The sequence below is a fragment of the Vulpes lagopus genome, chromosome 2 (assembly GCF_018345385.1).
Source record: "Vulpes lagopus strain Blue_001 chromosome 2, ASM1834538v1, whole genome shotgun sequence".
Taxonomy (NCBI): Eukaryota; Metazoa; Chordata; class Mammalia; order Carnivora; family Canidae; genus Vulpes; species Vulpes lagopus.
The window spans coordinates 115,002,657-115,012,446 of NC_054825.1; the positions used below are offsets into that span (position 1 = coordinate 115,002,657).

The window sequence follows — 9,790 nt, forward strand, 5'->3', positions numbered from 1 at the left end:
CAATACTTATCACTTGGAAACCTTTTCAAGTAGGATTCTTTTGTCTCTGTAGGAGGAAGAAGAAAGGAAATCCATATGGATCAGCTAAGGCCCAGAAAACAGGTTGGTTTACAGAAAACTCTAAGGTTTTACTCTATGGTTTTATTCTGTCCTAGAGAAGGGACAGGATCTGCTGATTAAAAGCACGATTAGGTCTGTGGCCCATGCTCATATGGTTTAAAAAATAAGATCCATGGCCTTTAAGTTATTAGCAAGCCTAAAAGGAATGGAATATTGTGTTTTAATCTCTCTATTTTAATAGAGAGTTTTCATGGCCAGTTACGTTTAGTTTTGTTCAGCATTGTCCCATCATTTATCAACATTCTTTTTTTTTTTTTTTTTTTTTGGCTACTGGAGTTTAGGTCACCACACTGCCTGTCATCCAGGAGAAATTTTAAAAGCCCCCTTTATTTACAAAGTACATTGTCCAGCACGCTCTGCATCTCCAGGCTTCCTCTGTATTTTCCACTCTGGGGGAGCGAAGGAAGCACCAGGCAGGGTTCACGGTCAGGTTTCAGAGAATCCTAAGGACTACAGGATGCCCAAGCAATGAGTCAGCTGTGGTCCAGAGGGAGGGCAGGACCCTTCAGGATCTCAGGGGCGCCTTGGGACACCAGATGTGTTGACTCCTCTGAGGCATGAATGTTGTGTCCGTGCAGATGATGGAAAACCATGCCCACGTGTGTAACAGGGATAATCTGGGACATGACGGGTCCGCAGACACACTTGCGAAGGCAGGTAGAAAGCGTGGTTGGAAGGGTGTTTTCTGTTGTTGTAACGACGTCAGCATGCTGCTCCTGCTACATGCATGTGACGAGCTGCGGCCCTGCATCTACAGCCAGCCGGCAGAACCCCCCAACCCCTGCTCATCGAGGAACACATCATGGGCCATGCGCGTTAGGCTTCTGGGGTTTTAGGTTGTTTCGTGTTATCTTTCTTCCAGACTGTTGGAAGCAGATCAAGTATCCCTTTGCCCGACATCAGTCAGCTGAGTTTACCATCAGCTATGATCATGAGAAGGAAATGACACAAAAGTTAGATCTCATCACAAGCGATATGGCAGGTAAGCGTCAAGCCTCTGGGACAGCGCCCTGACGTGGGAAGAGCTGCTTAGGGGGCTGGGGAGACCAGGAGGGAAATAAGACAAAACCCTTGTATTTAGATGGGGCCCAATACATCAGTAAAGTGGACAGTCTTCCTTCTTAACTCTGCAAGGAGTCACTAAGTCCCAAACAGACCCCAAGATATATCTCAAAAGCCCATTCAGAAGAGGCCATTGCCCATACGGGAGCTATAGCGTGGCTAAAGCAATGGCCCTGAGGCACCACAACAATCTGGAAACCCTTGATTAATCTGTTACTAACAAAGAGAGACTGGAAAGATGAATTAAGCACAGCTCCTGCCCTTGTGGAAGGTGAGACAGGACATGAAAGAAGCCATCCAGTGTCAGAATGGCCTGTGTGCCTCATAAGCCATCACTGAGAGTCAGGCTTCTCAAACTGTCCTTGGGGAAGGATGCTTTTTTTTTCCTTTTTTTTTTTGTTTTTGTCTTTTAAAAAATTATTTCTCATCGTCAAGAACTAATACCTTTGTAAAATACAATACAGTTGATCCCTGAACCAAGGGGTTTAGGGACACCTACCTGCTGTGCAGCCACAAATCTTTGTGTAACTTCTGACTCCCCCCAAATTTAACCACTAATAGTTTATTGTTGACTAGAACACCCTACTGTTGACTCCATCCTTACAAACAACATGAACAGTTAACACATATTTTGTATGTCATATGCGTTATCTATTGTATTCTTACAATAAAGTAAGTTAGAGAAAATAAAATATTAAGAAAATCATAAAGAGGAAAATACACTTCCAGTACTATACTGTAATGAAAAAAAATCTGCCTATAAGTGGACACACGTAGTTGAAACCCCTGTTGCTCAGGGTCAGCTGTATAAATTAGCAGTAATAATGGCATTTTTAAAAACCTACAAAATAGAAATCTCTAATTCTTTTATTAGACTCAACAGACATAAGGTGACTCTTGCATTGCTGTTGAGTTTCTAAACGCTGTCAATTAGTGTGCTTGGCTTTTTGCAGACCTGTGTCAGTTCTCAGATATGTAGGCGTCTGTAGGCCACACTTGGGGGAGCTCAGCTTAGCTTCTCGCTACCCGAAGTGCATTCTGAGGACTGGCAGCATCAGGGAACTTGCTAGAAATGTGGGCTTTCAGGCCCTGTGCCCCGGGGCCTACTGACCTGGGGAGGTGGTGCACGTAGATGTCAAAGTCAGGAAGCTCCTGGTAGGAGGGTTGCTTGAGCCGCTTGGGGCAAAGAGAGCATCCCTCCACCCCAAATCCATCTTCTTATTACCCCCCCCCCCCTCCACGCAACAGCCCCTGACAATTCTAGCGCTACCTCGTAGGTTTGTAGGTAAACCGAGGGGAGGGCAGACTTGCTTGTCTGTCCTCTTCCTTTCATTTTGTCAGCTTCTGCCGCAGCCTGTCCTTCCCTATTGTGTGGTCCTTCTCTGGGCCTCACTCCCCCTACTGCTCAGCCACAGTGTCTCTCCTCAGCAGCCTCACTCACCCACTCCAGAGCTCCCAACAGAGAGCCCTTCCTTGCTTTTTGGTCAGTGCAGCGGCTAAGCCCAGACCTCCTCCTTGTCCCCAACAAGTCAGTAAGTCTCACCTGTTGGACACCTGTACCTGTGAGGGTCCCCAGTTCTTCAGCATGTACAAAACCGAGCGCAGTTCCTAACCCTCCCCCCATGAATGTTCCATACATTCCACTTCCCAGTGGCCTCCCCACTGTGCGTCCCAGGCTTCTGGGCTTAACATCCAGGAAGGGGGCCCTGCTGGCTCCCCTCTTTCTCCATACCCCACAGTATTGGTAATAAATTTCGCTGATTCACATCTCCAGTGTGTGGCCTTTCCAAGGCTGCTGCCAGACTCCTAGTGTGTGACTTACACTTTTTCTTTTTGTCTCATTTTTGACCTTTCCTTCTTCACATGGCTGCCAGGTTACCTCCAACTGTGCCAGTCTCTTATTTAGACCTCTCAGTAGGTTTCTAGAGAAGTAAACCAAACTTGCTAGCAAAAGCACTCAGTGTCCTCTCTGATGGGCATACACTTGGGGCCTGAGCTGGACTTCTGGCTCCACTGGCTGCTAGCCGTGACCCTGGAGCAGTGACCGCATCTCAGCCCGCTTCTGTTTTCCGTTTGTCAAATGGAGGAAAAGTCCCTACCTCACTGTACTTTTTTGTTTGTTTGTTTGTTTTTTAGGATTTTACTAACTGATATCTTCTTAGCTTAGAATACTGCCTGGCACAGTCAGGACCCAATGAATGAATGGGGGCTTTGTCATTATCATCACCTTTATCATCGGTCCCCAACCTACTATTTGGGTCTTTCTTTTCTTTCTTTTTTTTTTTTTTTATTTGGGTCTTTCTATTAAACTACTCCATGCCCATCATACTCTGGCCACATCAACCTTGGACTCTTTCCGTGTTTTTTTTTTTTTTTTTTTTTTAAAAAAGATTTTATTTACTTATTCAGAGAGAGAGAGAGGCAGAGACACAGGCAGAGGGCGAAGCAGGCTCCATGCAGGGAGCTCGACATGGGACTCGACCCTGGGTCTCCAGGATCACACCCCGGGCTGCAGGCGGCGCTAAACCGCTGCGCCACCGGGGCTGCCCTTTTTTTAAAAATTTGTTTAAAAAAGATTTTATTTCTTTACTCATGAGAGACACAGAGAGAGAGAGAGAGAGGCAGAGTCACAGGCAGAGGGAGAAGCAGGTTCCATGCAGGGAGCCTGATGCTCCATCCCAGGACCCCGGGATCACCACCGAGCCACCCATCGCCCCTCTCTATGGTTTTAATAGGTCGTTTGGTCACCGTTCCCCGTTCCGTATAGTATCACCCCCACCTCCAAAATCTGCCATTGCCCAAGCCGCCTGAGATCTCCAGGAGGTGGCTCCCCCCACCACGCCCCCGCCCCCGCCCCAGGTGGGGGAAGCGCAGTCTCCGCCCCCGGTCCCTAGGCTTCTGAGAGCACAAGCGGCTGCTCACCCCTGCAGCTGCTCACCCCTGGGGCTGCTCACCCCTGCGGCTGCTCACCCCTGCGGCTGCTCACCCCTGCGGCTGCTCACCCCTGCGGCTGCTCACCCCTGGGGCTGCTCTCCCCTGCGGCTGCTCACCCCTTGGGCTGCTCACCCCTGCGGCTGCTCACCCCAGCTGCTGCTCACCCCTGGGGCTGCTCTCCCCTGCGGCTGCTCACCCCTTGGGCTGCTCACCCCTTGGGCTGCTCACCCCTCGGGCTGCTCACCCCAGCTGCTGCTCACCCCTCGGGCTGCTCACCCCTGCGGCTGCTCACCCCTCGGGCTGCTCACCCCTGCGGCTGCTCACCCCTGCGGCTGCTCACCCCTGCGGCTGCTCACCCCTGCGGCTGCTCTCCCCTGCGGCTGCTCACCCCTGCGGCTGCTCACCCCTGCGGCTGCTCACCCCAGCTGCTGCTCACCCCTCGGGCTGCTCACCCCTGCGGCTGCTCACCCCTGCGGCTGCTCACCCCTGCGGCTGCTCTCCCCTGCGGCTGCTCTCCCCTGCGGCTGCTCACCCCTCGGGCTGCTCACCCCTGCGGCTGCTCACCCCTGCGGCTGCTCACCCCTGCGGCTGCTCTCCCCTGCGGCTGCTCACCCCTCGGGCTGCTCACCCCTGCGGCTGCTCACCCCAGCTGCTGCTCACCCCTGGGGCTGCTCACCCCTGCGGCTGCTCACCCCTGCGGCTGCTCACCCCAGCTGCTGCTCACCCCTCGGGCTGCTCACCCCAGCTGCTGCTCACCCCTCGGGCTGCTCACCCCTGCGGCTGCTCACCCCAGCTGCTGCTCACCCCTCGGGCTGCTCACCCCTGCGGCTGCTCACCCCTGCGGCTGCTCACCCCTGCGGCTGCTCACCCCTGGGCTGCTCACCCCTCGGGCTGCTCACCCCTGCGGCTGCTCACCCCTGCGGCTGCTCTCCCCTCGGCTTTCCCGCTGCCTGCCGCCCGGGCTGGTCCCCAGGGCCGGTCCCCCGGGCCCCCCTCCGCCGACGGCCGGCCTGCCCGCGTGGGGGTGGGGGATGCGGGGTGTCCGTGTGGCTCCCCCACCTGAGCCTCCCGCGCTTGTGATTCCAGATTACCAGCCGCCGCTGCTGATGGGCGCGGGCACGGCGGCGAGGAAGGGCTCCACCTTCCGCCCGATGGACGCCGAGGCCGCGGGGGCCGAGCCCAGCGCCCCGGCCGGCGGCCACTACGCCCGCCCCCTGCCGGCCGCCCGCCACGAGTACGCGCTGCCCCTGAGCCCCGCCGAGCCCGAGTACGCCACGCCCATCGTGGGGCGGCCCGCGGCGCGGACGCGCACCTTCCCCGCGCGCGGCGGCTACCGCGTGCCCGGGCCCGCGCCCTACCAGACGCCGCCCGCCGCCCGCCGCCCCGGCCCCGGCCCCCAGCAGCCCGCGGCCGGCGGCCCGACGGCGGAGCGCGCCCGCCCCGACTACCAGGAGCCGCGCGCCGAGCCGGCCGCCCGCGCCGCCTACGCCGCCCCCGCGGGCTGCCTGCGGCCCCCGAGCCCCGCGGCCGTGAGCGCCCCGCTGTGAGCGCCCCCTGGAGGCCGCCGCTGCCGTCCGGGGCGCGCTGCCGCGGGCCTGGGAGCCGGCCGCGGGGCCCCGCGCGCGCGTGTCCGCGGCGCGCCCTCCCGGGATCCTGCGGGAGCCCCCGGGACCGCCCCCCCTACTGTTTACAAAGCGGTGCGCCTGGTGCCGCGCCGCCCTGGGGGCGAGAGCCCGGGGTTGCGTCGCGCCGGGCAAGGACAGCTTCAGATGGCGTTTCCATTTCTCTAACTGTGAGACCGAGCTGCTCAGTATAAACGTGCAATCTGTACAGAGTCGTATTTAACGTGAATTAAAGTAACTTAAGTTCGCCTTGTCGGACGTGGGTCCTGCCCCGAGGGTAAGGCGGAGAGCGGGCTGCGCGGATCCGTGCGCCAGAGGACGGCCACCCCGGGAGCGCGTCCTACCGCGCTGCCGCCGCGGGTCTGTTGAAACTTCACCTTGTTGCCAGTGGGGGGCGCGTGGCCGCTCCTTGGGTGACTAGAAGGAAAAGCGTGGCTGACGCTGTTCTGGATGGAGTGAGATCACCTGAAGCCCCGCGGGGTGGCTGTCGCGGGAGGGCTGCAGGGGAAAGCTCCCGCCCCGGGATGGGCTGGGCCGCGGCCACTAGGTCCCTGGGGGCCGCGGGGCCTCCCTTGCCTGGGGGACCCAGCTCCCCAGGGACCCCACTTTGCTCCCTCCTCACCTGGGCCTAGCGGGCCCTGGACGCTGTCACATGCAAACCCACCTTTTCAGACCGTCTGCCAGGCCACCCAGTGCTGAGATGCCACCCAGCAAAGGGAATGAAGGTGGCACCGCCTTGGCAGTCTGAATGACTGTGGCAGATGCTTCGTACCTCACATTAAACATATTGCTGGGGCCAGACACCCTCACTTTTGGGGACTTTCTTCAGAAACAACCCATTATAACGATGAAACACAAAGTTATTTGAGGTGTGTTCTTCCTTACAAAAGCGATGGAGGCCAAATCCACATAGAGCTTTTCTCCCAGGATGGTTGGGAACTGAACTGGTTTTGAGTCTTAGAAAATCGGCGCGTCTCTGATTCCAGATTAGCCCAGACCTCAGCTGTACCTCATGCTCAGTGCTTTTAATCTGGGTTTGCTTTGAGTTCACTGTGGGGGATTGAGCCTCTTTTGCCAAAGAGGAAAGTATGTGTTTGTTTTGACAAAAAAAAATGTGGACCAAAAAAATCATTTACCTAAAAAAAAAAAAGAAATGTATTATAATTCTGTTTGTATGACTCTGACTTTCTGTGAAACGATAAATATTAAAATAGGGTGCTGGAAGTTCACAGCAGACTTTTGGGTTATTTTAGAGGATAACCCGTTTATTTTGTGGAGTTTACATGGTTTTATATGCATACTAATTGTAATAATAAACTATCCCAAATCACAGCGCCCCTGCCTCTCACTGGTGTCCTGCTTGCTGGCCAGGCGGTCGAAGGCGTTCGAGGCTCAGCCTTCCAGAAAGGGCAGGTGGTACAGTGGGGAGAGCTGGGCTCGGAGTGAAATAGGTCTTGGTTTCAGATCCCCATCAGCCACACACCAGCTGAGAGGTCTTGAGCGGGTTGTTCTGGAATTAAGACCAAGCAAACAAGCAAAGTCTATTCAAGCTTGTACGTAGCAGGACCGTCAGCCACCCCCACTTGCATTTTGGCAGAAAGAGGCAGAAAGACCCCAGAGGAGTGGATAGCTTTGCCGTGGGACACACGGGAGGGCTGCAGGTGTGCCTTGATCGGAAGCTGTTGGCCTGGGGGAAGCTGTAGGATGGATTACCTCCATGGTTGGTTAGGGACGCGCACTCTTGGCTCTCTCGGCTTGGCCCTAAGTTCAAGTGGGGACAGAAATGAGAGAAGCTATCAGTTATGAATGAAGGCTTAGTGATTTGGAGTTGATTATTGCTGCAGACATTATTGCGTGGCTTCTGGATTGTTCCCAGAAGTACTCTGACTTCCTGCAAGTCTGACTTTTAGCAGTCTGGCTTTCCGGGCTCGTTGCTTTCCTGCACTTACGCTGGGGCTTGTAAATCAGAGTTCTGTTTTTACATGTGGCCCGTTATCCATTTGTACATTCAGTCTGTCATATCTAACCCTTTGCCTCAGTTTCTTCTTGTGTAAAAACGGTGTTAACGCGCCTTCCTCCAAGGCTGACAAGAAGAGAATTCATAGGGACATTTATCAAAGTTTTTGCTCTGTCATTGGCCGTTTTTCTAATCCAGGCCCTGCACGTAGCTTTCTAACATTAAAATATTAGGCCATAAAAATAGATTTCTTTACAATGGATGAAAGTTTCTTACATGCATCACATTTCTTCCCCATACTCATGATCTAATCATGACAGAGAGAGGAGAACGGGACTTTGTTTCGGAACAGCACTTCCTCAGGGTGGCCTCACGGGGTAGACCGGGTGTTTGAGTGGCAACGTCTGATAAGACCCTGCACCCCCAAGCCGAAACTAGAGGATAAAGGCAGAAAAATACCGTGCCTTTCTTGCTTTTCCAGTGTTTTGCAACATTAGCACATGTGATACGGTGAGAATGAGATCATTCTTATTGTCTGGTGTCTTCTATGTTATCAAATCCTGTTGGGAGGCAGAGATTGCCTCCTGTCACTTCTTACGGCTGTGGCTGCAACACATCGTCTCTGACAAGACCACACGGAGCACAGAAGCTGCTGGAACTGTTCTGGGTTTTATTACTATTTAAAATTTCCTTAATATTTCCCACGAGCCTAGAAAACATCTGGAAAGGATATGAGAGTTTGCTCCGTTTATGCCACTTGCTTTCGAATCCTAGCAGAAAATGAAACCCCGATGATACAGACGCGACTCACGGTCACCAGCGAATAGCCTTTTTTAAAAAAAAAAAAAAAAAAGATTTTATTTATTTATTCATGAGAGACACACACACACACAGAGAGAGAGACAGAGACACAGGCAGAGGGAGAAGCAGGCTCCATGCAAGGACCCTGATGTGGGACTGATCGATCCCCCGTCTCCAGGATCACATCCTGGGCTGCAGGCGGCACTAAACCTCTGCGCCACCGGGGCTGCCCACAAATAGCCTTTCATAAGTGCATCCCTGCAAAGGCCTTTTATAAATACGCCAGTTGAGCAGCCCACGTGTAGGTACCGGGTTGGTCTCCCTCTTTGCAAGATGCCTCTCTCGCATTCATTCGTCCGCCAAATAGTCGCGAAGCTTCTGAGAACAGCGTTCACCCGGTACTTACCAGAGCCAGATGCCTAAGCTCGCCGGGGCCTTGGGATGCTTGAGGCCGCTAATGACTGGAAGCTGGGGCCCTGACCCCAAACAGTGCAGCCGTGCCCGAGCCCCCCCCCCCACGGCTCTCCCTGCACCCACAGTGCGGTGTGCACCCCGGCCCGACCTCTCCTCTCCCACTGCAGGTCTCTATCCCAGGAATGAAGTGCCCTGGAGGCCTCGGGGACGTCTGCTGTGCCCTTGGTGCTCCGTGGTTTTACTACTATGTGTTCGGCTGTGAAGTCTGTGAATTCATTTATATTCACGTTACTTAGGACACACTTAGGACACACGCGTCTCGAATCCTGGGATGCGTCATTCTCACCCATGACAGATTGTCAGTCCTCCTGTTATGCATGACTACTTGCTGTTTTCTTTATTCACTCCTGGACTGAGTTGTGGCTAAACTCGGGAGAGATAACAGGCCCTGGGGGCTGGGTGCTCAGACCTGAGTTTCCCTGGAGGAGAAGCTGCCACCCCTCTGTGCCCCGTTTCCCTGCTTGTTCTCTGGGGAGAGAACTGTGCCCGGTGTGAAGTTCACCTGAAGCTTCTGGAGCTTTGCCTGGCCCACGTGAAACACCGAGATTCCATATTCTACTCCACTTTGCTCATTCCCTCCTCTGCTATCTAACCTGCAGCTGAATTTAGCCGCCGAGCTGTCAATTCCAATTTTTAAAACATTTCTGGGTCTGTGGACTCTTTTTCAAATCTGCTTTTTTTTTTTTTTTTTAACACCGTCTTGGTATCTTCTTGGGTTCTGATTCCTTCCTTTAATCATTTGAAACCTAGTTTTATATTCTCTTTCTGATTGTTCTGTTCTCTTCGCCTCCCTTAGAGTAAGAGCCACCGTGCATGCGGT

General features: G+C 54.0%; 1 protein-coding gene across 1 annotated transcript in view; it reads left to right on the forward strand.

The window, feature by feature from the left end:
* The window catches only part of DCBLD1 (discoidin, CUB and LCCL domain containing 1), a 66,663-nt gene extending 59,593 nt beyond the window's left edge, over window positions 1-7,070 (forward strand). Inside the window, exons 14-16 of the mRNA XM_041732669.1 lie at window positions 53-102; window positions 983-1,102; window positions 5,203-7,070. Of these exons, the coding sequence (XP_041588603.1) occupies window positions 53-102; window positions 983-1,102; window positions 5,203-5,663 (631 nt within the window). The 3' untranslated portion in view covers window positions 5,664-7,070. The remainder of the gene's footprint in view (window positions 1-52; window positions 103-982; window positions 1,103-5,202) is intronic.
* Window positions 7,071-9,790: the final 2,720 nt, after the last annotated feature.